The sequence below is a fragment of the Corvus moneduloides genome, chromosome Z (assembly GCF_009650955.1).
Source record: "Corvus moneduloides isolate bCorMon1 chromosome Z, bCorMon1.pri, whole genome shotgun sequence".
Lineage (NCBI taxonomy): Eukaryota > Metazoa > Chordata > Aves > Passeriformes > Corvidae > Corvus > Corvus moneduloides.
This window is the reverse complement of record NC_045511.1, coordinates 15,224,558-15,240,073: the sequence shown is the minus strand read 5'-3', so window position 1 is coordinate 15,240,073 and position 15,516 is coordinate 15,224,558. Positions and strand designations below refer to the sequence as shown.

The window sequence follows — 15,516 nt, the reverse complement described above, 5'->3', positions numbered from 1 at the left end:
AGTCATGCCAGGCTAAAAAAAAAGCTGGAGAAGGGAGAGGTCAATTGCTCTATCTTCTGGCAGCATGCTCCTCAACAAGGAGATCCTTCAGGCTGCCCCTCAGCCTCCAGGCTACACTGGGTATTGGCAGGTTTGACAGGGGAGAGAGAGAACACTGAAGCAAAAAACCATGACAGCTCTGTGTTCAGGGCTGTTGTACTAGTTTGAAAACAAACCAGTGGGAGGCACCAAGTCAGAATAACAATTTAATAGGGAAATCAAAAAAAAGGCAGAAAACACTGGCTCAAACTGACAGTCAGGATACAACCTGACACCCTGTTAGTCAGGGTGGCAGTAGCAGTCCAATAAGATGGTGGCTGCACTCCTCCTGAAGTGGTGGATGTGGTTCTGTTGAAGCGGTGATCCTGTAGAAGGGTCTGCTCTTCCTCAGAAGGTCCAGTGGTGGCTGTGTAGCTCCTGTCCTCTGGGAATCCAGTGGAAAGGGTGTCTGTGGTGTTCGGAATCTCAGATTATATCCAGGATGGAATGCTTGGTTCCTCCTTCTGTGTGGAACATCTCACAATGGGATGATGAGTCATGAGGCAAGGCATTGATGGGCTCATTAACAAAAAGATAGTCCAGAGAGAGGAGGAAAGGAAACACTGCTGGTTCCAACAGCTCATGAGGACAGTAAAAGAATACATTCCAACCCAGGACAGCTGTAAAAAGCACAACCAGAACCAGCTTGTCATACCTGAGTCCAGGGAACTCAGTAGAACCTGAGCACCCAAGGGCAGGAGAAGGAGATGGAAACATTGCAGGCAACACACAGAGGAAAGAGAGGTTGATTGCCCCCTTGCCCAGCAGCCCACTCCTCACCAAGGACAGCCTTGGTACTGTGCCTCAGCATCCAGACTGGGCACTGGTATCCCACAGGGAGGGAGACAGCGGCTGTTGGAAGTGATGCTGGGACAGCAGCAGCAGCCAAGGGCCAGCAGATCCCAAAGGCTGCAGGACACAGATGTCCCAAGAGGTCCAGTGCCAACTTCACATCACAAAACGGGAGATGAGCACCACCACCCACAGAGGGGGACACAGACCAACACAGAGGCCCAGCTATGCAAAGTGGAGATGGTGTTACCTATAGGATGGGGAGGAGGGAAAGCAGCCACTCAAAGCATTGCATCAGGAGCATGCAGCACCTTAGGTGTGCTTCCTTGGAGCTGCCAGGAGCTGGAAAAGCCTACTCCAAGCCCCTCCATGAAGATTCATGGGGTCAAGTCTTTCACGCACAAAGCAAGGAGGACCCATGATGAGGTGGGAACTGTTGTGGGCCAGGCAGCCCCTGCAAACCAGAACAATTTATTGGTTGTTCAGACACAGCAGCATAATGGCCAGGGCAGCACAGCTGGGCCAACCTCAAGCAGAGGACAGGGTCTAGGAGGATACAGGACACAGGGTGGAAAGAGGAGTTGTGAGCTCCTTCAGTCTCAGGGGACATTTGCAGGCACCAAGATGCTGGTGAGATGGCTATGCCAGAGCACTGGGCAACTACCAGAATACATCCTTGCTGCCACAAGAAGGCCATCCCATTACTTGAGCTGCTCCTGTGCTGTGACAGAGGATTCTGGAGCTTGATGAAGGAGAAAGTTTGAGGGGAAGCAATAACCCACGAGAACCACAAGATTGTCCTGCTTCCAGTGGTGGAGGGCCAAGCCTCAAGAAGGGAAGTGCCATCACCACTGAGCCTCAGATGTCCCTTCCAGCTGCTCTTCTTCCTCACTGCTCTGACTCTCCTGAGAACACTAGAACAGGCAGGGGCTTGGGAAATGCCTCTCCAGCCTGGCCATATTTACCTGAGGAGATCAAAAGAACCCGGGGCAGAGGCTGCTGCATGCCCTTGGCAGCATGAGGAGCTCAGACACACCATCACAGCTGCCTGTTCCCACTCTCTCTGTGACCTGTGGGGTCACAGGCAGGACAACCCATTTCCTACCTGCATCTTTCTCTGCCAGAAAAGTCTTCATCACACAGTAATTATCCTCACGTGCATTCTCATAGGGCTGGAGCTCTGGGGGGGACAAGAGGACAGAAACAGCCTGAGGGACCCCAGGACTGTGGGAGAAGGAGCAGGGCAGCCTTGGGCAGGATGCAGATCATCCTGGGATGCACACCATCAGGACAGCAGGGCTGGGAAGAGCTGCTGCCTACCCCAGAGAGGGTGAGAAGGAAGAGCAGTTCCCAACCCTCACTGGCACCTCGGAGAGACCCCAGCCAGGAGCTGCTGGAAGAGGCCACTGAGCAGGGTCTCAGCTGAGAATAGATGTGGGACACACTGCTCTGACAGATCAGCCAAAGCCAGCTGGGCTGCCTGCAGGCACCTCAGAATGGCAACGGGCCCTCCTGAAATACACTTGCTCCCCTCCCAGCTCCAGCCCTGCAGTCCCCTCTGTGCTGGGAACCCTACCTGTGTAATGATCCTCCTCGACTTTGCTGGGCAAGGCCTTCTTTTTTCTGGGAAGGCAAAGGGCAGTCCTGAGTGAGTGAGAGTGGGCCAGACCCTGCTGAACCCAGCAGCAGTGGCACGGAGGTTTCTGCACACCCTCCCTCTGCCCTGGCAGCCATTGCCCACCCACACCTCAGGGGACATCAGCGGTGGCTGCAACAGCAACAAGGGGAGAGGGTCTCTTAGCACACAGGGCCCCTGTTCCAGCCCTGAGCCCCAGGGCTTAGAGCCCCAGCCAGGAGCCCTAGAACCAAATTGTGGTAGGACCAGCCAGCTGCATCCTCTGCACCCAGAGAAGGGTGGGAGCAGCTGGGGAGCCCTCTCCATCCCCACTCACCCCACAGCACAGCACAGCCTGAGGCAAAGCTGAGACTTCAGATCTCCTGCCACTCACCTGGACAGCATGAACCAGAGGATCCCTGCAGACAAGGGGATCAACACCACCACCACCACCACCACCACCACCACTACTGTGACTGCTGAGCCAGGCCAAGGGCCCAGAGGCTGCCCTGAAACTAAAACACAGAGAGGAGTGGGTGCCACAGCCTAGGCCATGCCCCAGCAGTGGCCCCAGCCTTGGTGCTGGGTGTCTCCATGTGTGTAGCCGTGCGCGTCCAGGCCCTGCTGCCCTGGCTGCTGCAGGGACAGCCAGTGAGACAGCATCTTCCCCTGCCTGCACATCTGCTTGGGTAGGGCAGAGGGAGGCTCTGGAGCAAAGGGCCTTGTCCCATGTTCCCAGCTGGAGGGTCTGGCAGCCTGCTCAGCCCTCCTGCACACAGCAGGAGGACACAGACCCAGGCTCAGCAGCCCTAGGGCTCTCTGACCTTGAGCCAAATGCACTCAAATGCAGGGATGGGTGTCACCTTCTTCAGTGGAAGAGTAGAGGGGGCAGGTCTGCTATCAAAGGCACACACAGTGGCTGAAGCAGCACAGCTCCTCTGGAGACCTGGCAATGCAAGCCCTCGAGGCAGGACTCACCCAGCCCCATCCCTATTGTTGAGCCAGGTGCCCACACTTCTGCCCCTGTTTGAGCTGGGACAGGGTGGTTGCACACACAGGAAGCTGCTCCAGGCTCAGCACTCACCCCCAAGAAGCCACCCCAACCAGACCCAGGGCAGAACAACCATTACCCAGGACATAGGTTTGGAATTCCAGCTGTGATGCAGCCCCAGCCCCAGCCGCTGTGAGGCCCTGCACTGTCACCACGTATTTGCTGCCAGCTGTCTGACGAGGTGGCACGTACTCAGAGACAGACTGGTTCACCAACACCTGACTGAATTCGAGGAAGCTGCCGTCCTCTGCTCTCATGGTGGTGATGTTCAGCTGGAGGAAGGACAAGGAGCTGCTAGACAGTAGCACCAACATCCTGCTTCTGCACTGGGCAGCTCTGTGAAGAGGGGCTGTGGCTGCTGGCTGGGCACACAAGGGGACCAGGCCCTACCAGGAACACCAGCAGTGTACAGCCTGTGGGCCCCAGCCAAGGAGGGCTCACACCTCTCTCAGGGTGCCTGCATAGAGCTCCAGGCAGGGAGATACCTGGAAAGGTGAGGGGGACCATGGGCACTCCATGGACCCCTGGTACCTGGTATCCAATGATCTCCCCTTTGCAGGAGGGCAGCGCCTTCCATCTGAGGGACCCTGTGCTGGGATCCAGCCACAGCTCCTCTGGTTTGTCTGGCACTGGAAGCACAGGAGAACAGGATCATGCAAGGATAGCAAGTATTTGTCCCCCACAAAGGCTGCTGTCCCCCACAGCAGCAACAGTGTGGTGAGGAGGGCGAAAGTAAAAAGGGGACATGCCCTGCTGCAGGGCCCTGCACAGCCCCTGCCCCAGATCCCAACAGGCAGCAAGCAGCTCTGATCCCAGGAACCTCACAGAAGGGAGCAGATGCCCTGGCTGAGCTTCAGGGTGAAGAGCATCTTGACATTTCATGTAAACATACCCATTTCCTTTGTCCTGAGGAGCCGTGTGTACAGGATTGTGCTAGGCAGCAGGGAGATTGTGACACTGTAGACAGTGAAGGGCTGCAGAGGGGAGCAGGTGAAAGTTCCCTCCTGGCCTTGTAACATCTCCTCTCCCTTCACCTCCTCACCCTCACAGTTTGAGGAGGAGCGCTGCTCCAGCCGGCACCTGGCCCGAATATGCTGGCACATGTCAGGGAGCATGCAAGTCCAGTTCAGTTTGATGCTGGTGCTGGAAATCTTCAGGGTCTCAGGGACAACCTGGAGGACATCTGTGAAGGGAGCATTCCGAGAGGATCACTCCCTCCCTTCCCCTCCAAGCCTTGACACCAAACTCCATCAACCTCACCATTCCCTCACTAGCCTGTCCCCAGCACAGAGCAGACAAGGACGTTCTGCCTTCTCCCAGACTACACATGCCAGAGTTGCCAATAGCACAGACACAAACCTCGGATGCATCCAGAATTTTCTCTGGATTTCTCTGCCATGCCCTGACCACCCCAAGCACAGGGCACTGATGCTGTGGCACACATGCAGAACTGCTCTCCAAGCCTGGGGAGCACACACTGAGAGCACTGGGAGGGTGTCTGGCTTGCTAACTTACCCACACAGGTCAAGTTCTCCTCCATAATGTGCCAGTTGTCTGTGCCATTCCTCACTATCCAGCCACTACGAGGAATCATGGAACGTTCCTTTGGCTTCAACATCACGCATTTGATCTCCATGGGTGGAGGCCAGTGCCCCTCAGGGCACCTCATCTTCACCACTTCATTTGGGTTGAAGGTCCCCTGTTCTTGGTCAAAGATAAACTTGGGGTCCCACTGGGGCTTCCGGCATTTCTCTGCACCAACAAGATGGGAAGGTGTTAGCTGGGCAGAGCATGGCTCCACAGGTCATACCAGGGGATGGAGCAGGGCATCCCCTTCCCTGGCCCACCAGGGCAAGGGACGGAGCTCCAGGACACTGCACAGAGCAGCCCTTCCACATCAATTCTTGGCAAGAGGATGAGGATATGGACTCCAAACTTCTTCCCCCAGACCTCCTGGGAAAGGCCAGAAGGAGCTGGAGTCAGGGACTGAGGGGAACCCATGAAGGGTTTGTACTGTGCACAAAGCCTGCCCAGAGACTCTGGTGCCCTGTTTGTCCCTCAGGCAGGACAACAACACCCTGACTCCTCCTGAGAAGGCATAAAGCCTGAGCCCCAAAGCTGGCTCCACAGTGACAGCATGCAGCAGGGACAGGGAGGGGAGACTGGCACATGAGGAGGGGCCAGGCTTTACCCTTCTTGTGTGGGCTGAGGGTGAAGGATCTGGAGCACAAGTCTGATAAGGAACAGCTGAAGGAGCCGGAGAAAAGGCGGCTCAGGCAGATCCTATTGCTGGAAGTGAGGGTTGGTCTCTTCTCTCAGGTAACAAGTGATAGGAGAAGAGGAAACCATCTCAGGTTGTGTCAGGGTGGTTTAGATTGGATATTAGAAAAAAATCCTTTAGTGAAAGGATTCCCAAGCACTGGAACAGGCTGCCAGGGAAGTGGTGGAGTCACCATCCCTGGAGGTATTAAAAAGACACGTAGATGTGGCACTTAGAGATGACATGGTAGAGTTGGTTGATGGTTGGACTTGATGATCTTAGAGGTGTTTTCTAACCTAAACAATTCTATGATTTTGTGACACAGGGAGCAGAGTTCTGCGATCCCCTAGACCCTGACACAAGGCTTCTTGTCACCTGTGTCATAAACACCTGTCAGACCTACAACACTGTAGCCTGACTTCTCTGCACATGTTCTTGCCAGAAGCCCTTAGGGAGACCTGTGTCTCCCACACACCTCCCAGCTCTCTGTGAATGCAGCCTGGAGCCCTGCATGGACCCTGACCTCCTGTGCCATGGGCAGCATTGGTTACTGCCAAAATGGCTACTTTGGTATCAAGGTAGGGACCTTTGTACCAAAACTTCCTCCTGCCAGGACCCTCAGGGACTAAAGCTGGCATCAGCCCTCTCCCCACCAGGGCACCCCTGGAACCCCAGGGCAGGCACCGGGCAGACTCAGGAGCTGCCTCGACACTGCCTTCAGCAGCATTTGCAATTTTCCCAGGCAGCACAGAGCCAGAAACCTCCTGTGTCCCCACAGCCTGCCTTCCCTGCTAAGGAAGGGTAGAACAGGGCAGTTAGGAAAGCTCCTGAGGCTTCCTTGCCAAGGCACTGTGCCCTGAACTTGGTCTGAATATCTGATCCAACTGCCTCTGCTGTCCCTTTCATTCCAAGCTTCTCTGTATACAGGTTTTCCATTGATAACAGACAGAACGTTTCCTGTATGTTTGATGTGGCTGAAGGGTGGCTGGAAACCCCTGGGACAGCTCAGCATCACTTCTTTATTCTTCTCATAACTCTCCTGGTCTGATGCCAGCTGGAGTCTTTGGCTCCAGTGGGGTTTTTGGCATGTTTCTGGCAGAGGTGAAAGTGGAGGTTAGTTGGGCTGGGAGGTTTCAAGGAGGAGCAGGGTATGTGGCAGGGTGTCAGCAATCCCAAGCAGTCCCTCTAGCCCCTGAAGGGAGAGGGAAGGTGACACATCCATCTGCTAGATGGGACTCCTTGGCAAGGCTGGTTGGGATGGGGCTTTCCTTGTGGGTGACTGTCAGCTGGGGCTGGGGCCTCTCCAGGCTGGTGGTGGACAAGGTTGTGCCAGAATTCAGTAGGGGAATGGTCTCAGGTGTCAAAAGCGCTGAGACCCAAGTGGTGCTGAGATCCGAGTGGCCCTGACATGACATCAGAATTGCATCCCTGGCCACAGTGATGATGGAAGCTCAGAGATGGATGAACGGGGCAGAATTTGACCACAGAGCTCAGTAGGAAGCACTTCCTGACACCTGCTTACCAAGGCACACTATGTTCCCCTGAAGCTGAATCCACACGTCACTGCTCTTTCTCCCCAGCCACAAATCTCCCTTTAGAGATCCAGAATAATTCAATAGCTGAACCCTGTTTGCACATTTGACATGGGTGAAAGATGGCTGGAAACCATTGTTGCAGCTCAGAGTCACTTCTTCATTCTCTGTGTAGCTGTCACGGGCTGGTGCCAGCTGGAGTCTGGGGTCCCACCAAGCAGGCCTTTGGCATGTTTCTGTCAGAGGCAAAACTGGGTGAGGAGAACTTCTGGGAGGTTATGAGAGGAGGGTTGGGACAGGTCTCTCATGAGACCTGTTCACCCCAACAGATATGAGTGTCATATGCCCAGGCACTGTCCAAGGGCACAGGGCTCCTCGTCACTCCATCTCCAGGACTCACAAGCCTCCCGTGGATTCCACCCCCTCCATGGGGTGTTTGAGCCCCCATTTTCTTGTCTCCCTCATGCACAGGTGAGCCATGCAGCAGTAACAACCTCCCACACCAGAGACAACCCAAACCCTAGAGAAGCTTTCCAGGCAAACAAGCAGAACCCCTGCAGCTATTCCTACTCAAAGCTGAGGCAGGAGATGCTGTCTGGGAAGGACTCCTCTCCCCAGGAGCACAGACCCTGGCAGGTGCCCACAGCAAGGTGCTGAGACAAAAAGAGCATCATCACTGCCAGGACATGGGGGAAAGCCAAGGCATCCAGGCCTGCCATTCCTGCATTGTCACGTGCATGACCAGGTCACGGAGGGTCTGTCACCAGCTCAGGACCCTGGGTCAGGGTGGTGCAGGCCTGTGCTTACCTTTGCAGGTGGCAGTGTCATTCCACAGAATCCGGGTCCCTCTGGAAATGCATTGGATCCGTGGGACGGATGGCACAGATTCCCGTACACAGCTGAGCTGCACCACTTCGTTCAAGGCATAGCTGCTCCTCCTCGGTTTAAACTGCAGTTTGGGGTCCCAGTCAGAGGGAGCTGGACATCTTCCTGTGTGCAAAGGCCAGGAGGGAGAGCCTGAGGGTCACTGGGCTCCAGCAGCGTCCTCGGGGCGAGGGTGTTCCATCCACAGGGGTGCCAGTCTCTCTCCCTCTCTTCAGAGGGGTGGCAGAGACAGCACCTCCCAGGATGAGCCCCAGCCCCCAGGTGCTTTACCCTCCTCACACCCTCAGGGGCAGTGCAGCAGGGTTATCCACAGGCCCTGCTGCCCACCTGCTGCTGTAGAGACACCCTAGCCAGAGGGATCCAGCAGCCTGGGGGATGCTGCTCTTTCCCACAAACACAGATGCTGTGGGAGTGCACCAGACCCAGGGAGTCTCTGCTGCTATTCCAGACTCCACAGCTAGGTCCCATGAAGTGACTGCCAGCAGCAGTGGTGAATAACAGGAGCAAAGTTGCAGGTAACAAGAGAAAGAACAAAGCAATTCTGCAGTGGAAGCATTAACTACAGGAATGAGGCCGACAGAAAATGAATCGTCTAAGTCCCTGAAAGGGGAAAAACAAAAAAGATAACACTCTTCTCATCCAGGATGTTTACCTGTGACCTAACAAACACCCAGTTTTGACGAGTTTTGTTACATTATTCATCACCCTAGTGATGAATCCTTGCTCTTAATAGTAGTAAAAAACGCACGTTCTCCGTTCATTCGCCTCCTTCTCTCAAAAAGACCACCATTCACCTAGCATGTACCATAATTTCTTGGAACACTGTGCTTTTACAGTGAAGAGGGGAAAGGATGAGTCATAGTAACGCATGCAAGCAGTGACTTCAGTAAGATATACTAATAGCCAAAGATTGTGTCTGTGTAACTATACCTGCTTTTGTCTGCCTTGGTGTGCTGGCTGTGTGGATTTGTGACCTAGCACACCTTTCTGTGCAGAACTGTAAATAAATCAAATACTTTGACTCTGTGTGTTAATCAGCTTTTTCTACACTGGGTGAAAGAAGGTTTCAACTTGAGCCTGCCCCTCAGACCACCTACATTCACACCAGTGGCCACAAAGCTCACACCCTGCTCAATGTGCTCAGCCTAGCCTCTGCACTTCACCCAAAATGAGTCTGCCTTGTCATGCCTGGCAGACATGTCACCTAGACTTGCTCACTCAGTGCAAAATAAGTCCATGAGGAGGCACTGGGCATGGAGGTGGCCTTCCCTGAATGAGGATGAAACACCTCTCTTCAGCTGCAGCTGCCCACTTCCTGCCAGCCAGCCCTCACCACTTCCCTTGTCTGGTAGCAGGTTTCCATGCCATTATCTCAATCCTCTTCCCAGCTCTCCACCCCAAAGGACAGTTGTCACCAGCCCCATCCTTTTAGACCACGTGGTGCAGACACGAAACTTCTTCCCCCTCAGCTGTGTCTCTCCCAGTGCCTTCAGAGCACACACTTCACTGTGACAAACAAACTATCTGACAGACATGAAACCCTTGACTTGTTCCCAGCCTCGTTAGGCACCCCCCTCACACACCTTCCCCCCTCCTGCCATTAAACACCCTGAAGTAACACACACCCTGCCCAAGGGTGACATCCAGGATCCTTTTGGGTCAGTCCCAGTCATGAGTACAGACTAGGAGAGGAGAAGAGGCTCTATCCTGCCCAGGATAGCTGAGAGCTGCCCATTGCTGGAAGGGCAGCATCCCTTCAGCCACCAGTGATGGGCAGCATGACTCATGACCCATCTGATGATTTGGCTAGCCACTTCTGGTCCCATTTCCCTACAGAGGGAATGACTCACAGCTCAGGTCCCCTAGTCGTGCTCTGCCCCATGGGGACTTCAACACAGCACACAATCACCATAGGAATGCCCACATTTTTGTAGGAAGAGCCCAGCAGAGACCCAGGAGCTACCCCTAACCCTCCTGGTATGGAGAAAGAACAGAACAAGCCTTTTGATACGAGCAATCACACTAATCTACAGTTCCCTCAACCCCAGGGACTATGGGAGAGAGCAGGCATCCCAGCTAACAGAGCTCACAGCTCCCCACCTCTTTGATGAGCACCATTATCACCTTCCCCTGTGACAGGGGTGCTGCTTGGACTGCCCAGAAAGGCTGTCACTGCTCTGATTACCCCGGATTCATCTGTCTGCTGCATAACAAGAGCCAGCCACCTCCTGCTCCCAGTGACACTACCCACTTCTTAGAGGGACGCTGCAACTCCCATGCTCATGGAAGTTTCCCAGCACACCAAGGCTTGCTGCCCTCCATCCCAGATAGAGCTTTGCCCCACCACAACCTGAAGGATGCCTGAGTGTCCCAGGCTGATGCAGACACCAGCTTCAGCCTTCCCATAGCCTCAGCTATGGGCTGAGCAGGGTAGGGCCAGGTAGCAAAGAGCGGAGGCAGCAAAACCATTTTTGTAAGAGAGAGGCACAGTCTGCCCTTACCTGCTTCAGTATGTACCCACGGAGTCATAGGACTGTGGTGCATCTGTTCCCGTGCAAGCAGCAGAGGAGCAAGGACCAGGAGGAATGTCTGAGCCAGCGCTGGCAGGGCCATGCTGGCATGAAGTCCCCAGGCAGGACTCAGTGTGAGCCGCTCAGGAAAGGTGTCTGTGCAACCCCACGCAGGAGAGGAGCTCACACAGAAATGAGACAGCCCCGCAGGGGAATCACATGTGGAGCAAGAAGCTTCCTCTTTGGTAAGAGAGCATCCCACTAGCCTCAGTGTTGATTCTCACACATCTTCCCATGGACAGTGGCTACAGGCTCCGTGCAGTCTCCCAGGTGTCTTGGTCCAGCCTCTTCCCTGGCTACCTCAGGCTCCCATAGCCCTGTTCCCACAAACACCTCCAAAACCTTCTCATATCTGTCTCTGTCCTCTCTCCTTCCAGGTCCAGTGGAGGACGTTGAGGAACACACCCCTGATTAATGTGACTAAGGTCACCCTAGGCTGCTCTTATAATGCATCACTTTTGCCTTAAAATTGTGGAATTGTTTACGTTGGAAAACACTTCTAAGATCATCAAGTTCAACCACTAAGCCAGCACAATAAGCCCACCACTAAAACATGTCCCTAAGAACCACATCTACATATCTTTTAAATACTTCCAAAACTCTCTCTTCTTATTACCTTGAACTGATCCAGCTGCAACATTCTTGCTGTTGACTCCCACCAGTAGAGTTTCCAGGCCAGACAAGCTCCTGATTCTGGAAGTGTTCCCTTTTCCTTTCTTCTCCAAACCTTTCCTGCTCTGAGCTGCTCTTTGTCAGTGCCTTGTAGAATGGGAAGCCCTCAGTCTGGACAGTGTGGACAGTATGGGGCTAAGAGGGTCTTCCTGGAGCTGGATGGAGGTGTCTTGTTCCTGTTACTGTTGAGATCAGGTAGGGTCTTTGGGTATGGGAGAGAATTCTCTAAGTGCTCTCCATTTGGGGCATGCTCACACTCCCCCAGTCTCCTGTCGCTGCTCACTACCAAGCTCTTCTCTGAGCCCCTCTTCAGCTCACACACTGTTGCACAACTTCAAGCTTACATCAGTCCTGACTCCCTGCGCTGTGACAGCTCTCCTGGGCCATTCCTCCTTCAGCTCTGTGCTTTACACAGTCTCTCTCTCTCTGTGTTTTCCTAGATAGACAAGCAAAATTGCCTTACAGTCCAACGTTACCAGTGTTCTGGCAATGGGTGCTGTCACCAGGGTGTTTTTCACCGCCCAGTCGGGACTCATTGGCCCAGAGTTCCCTGACAGATCCTTTCCTGGGAACCACCATCCTCAGGACAGTGCTTGGTGTATCTATCTGTATTATCCCAATAAACTAGCAACAGTGAGGGCTTTCTGTAAACTAGATGTGTCCTGAGGTCCATTTGGGAACATCAGTACTTCAAGTCCAGCTGTGTCATATGCAGCTGTTGTGAGGTTAATGGGTGAAGTCTTCTAGAAAGCTTTCAGCAAGAGGAGCAGCAGCACTAAGTCATGTCTTCCTTGTTTCCTTGGTGGATCCCTGTCCTTTGGGAACCAGGTTTTTCTCGATCCTGTGCAGTCAACAAAGGTGCAAGCACCCAGGAGAATGGCCACAACCAGCACTCACTTGTTGGGGTCCCTCCCCTGCCATGTAGCCCTGGGAGAGGGGCCCTGAGGGCACAGACACGGGGTTTCCCTGCCCCTGCTCAGCCTCGTTCCCATTGGTTGGTTTGTGTTCCCTGTGTGGGCAGAAGGACCCTTGGTCCCGTGACTGGAACAGTTCCTCGGCAGAGCCCCGGCCATGCTGCTGGAGAAATAAACATCTCTGAAACATCTAGCAAGAATCTGTCTGTCCATATATATTTCCTTTCCACGGGACTCCTGGTTTGGTATATGCATGTTGCAGTATCCCCACTGCAACATAATGGTGGAGAATTGTGAGCAGAATGATCCCCGATCCCTAAGCGACTGATTTGTGTGAATAAACCCTGGAAACTTTGGATTCCTCTTCTTGGTTTTGCTTTGCTATTCCATATCTAAACTATGGAAGAACCGTGGGAAGACTCTTGGCTCTCAGAGCCGCATATGGACATTTATCTTAAACTTAAAATGATTCTTGAACAACGATTTGTAAATTTTAGCTTGATTCAAGCTCATAAAGAACTGAAACACTTCCTGGCATGGTTGTTTAAGAACTTTTTCTATGTTTCTTGGGATTTAATTCTTACCAAGGGCTTTTGGAAAACCGTTTGGACATAGTTAATACTGGAGTCAAAATATATGCCAATGGAAGAATATTTTCGTGAATATTATTTAATTACGGAGACTGTTGAGCAATGTCAGCTGTGTCTTGGCGAAGGGAAGCCTGGCGCAGGGACCGTGCGGCCCAGGCCACGTGCACCGAGTGCTCTGCGAGCAGCAGCGAGGCAGTTCCCGCGTGCGGGCGGAGCCAAGCGAGCCGCAGTGTCGGCGGCGGAGCGAGGAGCGGCGGGAGCGGCGGGACCTGGCGGACCCCACACAGCCCCGCGCAGCGCGTGGTGGAGCGAGCCCCATGAACGCCCGGCCGAGAGGGGCGGCGCGCGGGCAGCAGCTGGCGGCGGTGCCGGTGGAACGGAGCCGCGCCCAGCCAAGACGCGCGCTGGAGCAGGGCGCGGGGGGGGTCGTCGCTCGGGGGCCCGGCCGAGACGTGGGTGCAGCGCCCGGCATCGGCAGCGAAGCTGCGACCAGAGGAGGTGACGCACGGAGAACTGAGCGGCGCGGCCCGGCCCGGCCCGCGCAGCCCCGAACGCGACCCCGGGAAGAGCGCGCAGGCACCAGCAGCCCCGACAATTCCAACACGGGAGCGACCGAAGGAGAGAGCAAAGACGCAGCGAGACAGAAAACAGCAGCCACTCGGAAAAAGGAAAAGATCATAGTAATTAAGATCTTAGGGATAGTAAAATGGTATAATGTTAAGCAAAATTATGGTTTTATAACAAGGTGTGACAACCAGCAAGACATATTCGTGCATAGAACTGCTATTAAAAAGAATAACCCTGAAAAATGCATCCCAAGCTTGGGAGATGGAGAGGTGGTAGAATTCAAAATTATACGAGGTAGAAAAGGGTTACAAGCATCGCAGGTCACTGGGCCTGATGGTGTTCCTGTAAAAGGCAGTATATATGCCAAAAATCGTAGTCATGTTAGACAGTATCTCTATTGTAAGCCCCCCCTACAGTCTCCTTTTCCTAATCCCACCTTTCCCTTTTACCCTATGTCCTATTACCCCCAGTGTATTCCCAATCCGTTTTTTTATCCATGGTTTCCCTCACAAAACCATGCTTTTGCCAATTGTTTCCCCAAAAATCCCTTTCCAATGCCGAGTGGGGGATGAAAAGGGGGAGGGAAGAAGTTAAACCCTCTCCTGCCTCAGTTTCCCCACAAAGCATGCTCAGAGAGTTCTGTCTCCCTTCTGTCAGCCCTAAGATGTTCCACAGAATCTGTTTGGACATTTAAAGACTCAGGAGGGTGGCTTGTTTTGTTTTGAAACTGTTCTTGTTATGTTTATCCAGTTGTTTCCATTCTCCTTTTATTAAAATAAAACGGGTGAGGTGTTGGGGTCCCTCCCCTGCCGTGTAGCCCTGGGAGAGGGGCCCTGAGGGCACAGACACGGGGTTTCCCTGCCCCTGCTCAGCCTCGTTCCCATTGGTTGGTTCGTGTTCCCTGCGCGGGCAGAAGGACCCTTGGTCCCATGACTGGAACAGTTCCTGGGCAGAGCCCCGGCCATGCGGCTGGAGAAATAAACATCTCTGAAACAGCTAGCAAGAATCCGTCTGCCCATATATATTTCCTTTCCACGGGACTCCTGGTTTGATATATGCGTGTTGCAGTATCCCCACTGCAACACTCACTGGGTAATGTCCTGATAAAATCCCAGAGCTAGACACAAACATTCTCACTGACTCTCTCTGGCATGTGAAAGAAGCGAAACCAATGGAATTAAACAAAAAAATTAACACGTGGTTCAACAGGCTTCCTATTGCAGCTGATGCAATTACTTCTTTTCCCCTGTCCTGAAGCACACTGAGGCCTGGCAATCAGTGTTTGGCCTCTCCCTCCTTAGAAACTTATCACTGTTTTGAGATTTGATGTTGTCTTGGTGTATAGCATCCACCAGAAAAACGCTGAAGAAATACTGAAAGCCGGGACACTCAGCCATATGCATTGAATTCAGTATCATTGCAAATGTGATTGATTCCATGCAATTGTTTCCCAAAGGTCCATTTGGTCATCAAAGAACTACCAGGACTCAGACTTTTGGACTGAAGAGAGAAAAACCCAAACCACCTGAAATTTGCAATCAGATTTACTTCTCATAGAGAAGAACATTGAGTGCTCAAAACCACCCATAAAACCTCAAGGAAAAGGAGAAGTATCTGTGGCTTTTGAGAATCAGGCTTTGTGGAACACAGTCACCATGTTCCCCTATAGTAAAGTCTGTTACTGTGTCAGAACTCGCAAAGAACAGAAGCACATTAGGGTCTTATCCTCTTCCCTACCTCATACCTGTCCCCAAGGGAGCCCAGTGTGGGTTGTACCTATGATGGTGGTGTCAGATGATGGTCAGGTGATGGTGGTGGGATGTCATCCCAAAGGTGCTGGGTCAGGCTCAGATCTGAGGAGGGTAACCCAGTCAGATCCAGCCCTGGGAAAGCCAGGAAGTGGTCTGTTCCCTGCACAGCACAAGCACATGACCCTGTGTGATCTGGGGGTCTTGGTCCTCATGTGCTGCTGATCCCTCTCCAGGATGCA

At 53.4% G+C, this 15,516-nt stretch overlaps 1 protein-coding gene across 1 annotated transcript; it reads right to left on the bottom strand.

The window, feature by feature from the left end:
• Positions 1-605: 605 nt before the first annotated feature.
• On the bottom strand, positions 606-10,911 carry LOC116437754. The gene is made up of 11 exons (XM_032095887.1): positions 10,715-10,911; positions 8,136-8,318; positions 7,319-7,564; positions 5,052-5,288; positions 4,429-4,719; positions 4,068-4,165; positions 3,616-3,808; positions 2,880-3,000; positions 2,447-2,493; positions 1,976-2,050; positions 606-1,835 (listed from the first exon to the last, which is right to left on the bottom strand). The coding sequence occupies exons 1-11, from the start codon at positions 10,824-10,826 to the stop codon at positions 1,759-1,761; spliced, it is 1,680 nt and encodes a 559-aa protein (XP_031951778.1). The 5' UTR covers positions 10,827-10,911; the 3' UTR covers positions 606-1,758.
• Positions 10,912-15,516: the final 4,605 nt, after the last annotated feature.